Consider the following 1,907-nt stretch of genomic DNA (forward strand, 5'->3'; position numbering starts at 1 on the left):
GCCCTTAAAATCCATCGAAGTTGTTGTATCAGTGGTTTATTCGTTTTTATTGCTGACTAGTATTCCATTGGCTTGAATGTACCATCATGTGTTCAACCATTCACTTGATGAAGGACATTTAGGTTGTTTCCAGTTTGGGGCTACTACAAATAAAGCTTCCAAGAATATTCATGTATATGTTTTCATGTAAACATAAGTTTTCATTTCTCTAAGATAAATGCCCAGTTGTATGAGAAGTATAGGTTTAATTTCTTTAAGAAACTGCCATACTCCTTTCTAGATGATTATGTGATTTTACATTTACACCAGCAATTATGAAAGAGTCCATATCTCTGCATTCTTGCCAGAATTTGGTATGATGAGTCACTTTCATTTTAGCCATTCCAAGGTAGTGGTATCTTCTCATGATTTCATTTTGCATTTCCCTAATGGCTTGCGATGTTGAATAATTTTCATGTACTTATTTGCCATCCATTTGTCTTCTGTGGTGAAACTTCTGTTCAAGCCTTCTGTCCATTTTCTTCCTTTTTTTTTTTTTGCATGACAAAGTCTTTACTTTCAAATGATTATCAGTACACCAAGTAAGAACATGTATACAAGTTCTTGAATCCTATCATCTAATAATTTTGGTTAAGAGAAACTAAGAGCAGCCCAAACAATATATACTAGTATTTGCTGTTCCACCCTTAGCCGAAAGGATGACTTAAGGCTGGCTGCTGCTTCACACAAGTTACAGTAACTATTTACTACTTTTTCATAGAGAAAGCCCCTGACCTTCAAGAAAGCTTTAGGGAAAAAAAATATTTAATCCCTTTCTTTCTTTAAACAGTTTTTTTTTTTTTTTTACTACATCTAAGAAAGAAAAAGTGTTGATACATATGTTGCTTGAGCTAAAAGGCATAGGAAAACAGACAACGTATACACATTAAATTTCTAAGAAACATGAGGTAAAAGGAGAAAATCTTTGGATATGCTCTACGTTTGTACAAAGAAGCTAGATTTGCTATTCTCCAAGAAGCGAAGGGACTTACTACATGATATACAGAAATAACTTAATGCCTTTTCACAAGGATGTAACTACTCAAGCTTTGCTGAAGCTTCGTATTCCATGACGGCATCTAACATGCCAATCTACACACAGAGCTGCTCCTTCCTCCCCTATCCATTTATGCAGTAGTTTTCATGGATTTCTGGCCAGATGTCACAGACAAAGGCCAGCAGGTTATCCAGGACTTCATCCCTGTTCTGCTGGAAATAGGCCTGGAGGATGGTCATCTTCTCCTGGGTCTCCTTCTCCACTTCGGTGCTGCAGCTGCCATGGGATCCCAGAGCCGCAGCTTCCTTGGCCTTGAACTCCTTCTCTCTTTGCAGACGGTATTGTTCAATTTCAGCCTGAGCTGCTTCTTTGGCCTGCTTCAGCCTCCGGTTCTTTCGCTTGCGGGCCTCCGACACTTTCTCGGCGGCCCGCTTCTCGGTCTGCAGCAGCTGCTGAATGCCCTGCGACTGGCTGGCCATGGCGGCGGCGACTCTGAGGCCGAGGGACGCGGCCTAAATAGGTTCGAGCGGGTTCTGTCCATTTTCTGATTGGACTATTTCTTTTCTTTTTTTTTTTTTTTTTAAGGAAGAGAGAGAAAGTAGTGCACACGCAAGCAGGGGAAGGGAGGGGTAGAGGGCAAGGGAGAGAGAGAATCTTAAACAGACTCCACGCCCAGTGTGGAGCCCGATGCAGGGCTTGATCCCATGACCCTGAGATCATGACCTGAGCCAAAATCAAGAGTCCAGTCCGATGCTTAACTGACTGAGCGCCCCAGGTGCCCCTGGACTGTTCTTCTTACTGTTGAATTTAAAAAGTTCTTTCTATATTCTGGCTATGAGTCTTTTTTTGCACATGTACTTTCTAAATATTC

At 41.1% G+C, this 1,907-nt stretch overlaps 1 protein-coding gene across 1 annotated transcript; it reads right to left on the minus strand.

Moving 5' to 3' along the window:
• Positions 1-1,158: 1,158 nt before the first annotated feature.
• On the minus strand, positions 1,159-1,515 carry LOC113931270 (V-type proton ATPase subunit G 1-like). The gene has a single exon (XM_035725746.1). It carries the CDS (start codon positions 1,513-1,515, stop codon positions 1,159-1,161), a length of 357 nt encoding a protein of 118 aa, XP_035581639.1.
• Between the last annotated feature and the right edge of the window lie 392 nt (positions 1,516-1,907).

This window comes from Zalophus californianus, chromosome X (assembly GCF_009762305.2).
Source record: "Zalophus californianus isolate mZalCal1 chromosome X, mZalCal1.pri.v2, whole genome shotgun sequence".
Taxonomy (NCBI): Eukaryota; Metazoa; Chordata; class Mammalia; order Carnivora; family Otariidae; genus Zalophus; species Zalophus californianus.

Coding starts and splice junctions, on each gene's coding strand:
- LOC113931270 (XM_035725746.1), bottom strand. CDS start 1,515: ATGGCCAGCCAGTCGCAGGGCATTCAGCAGCTGCTGCAGACCGAGAAG.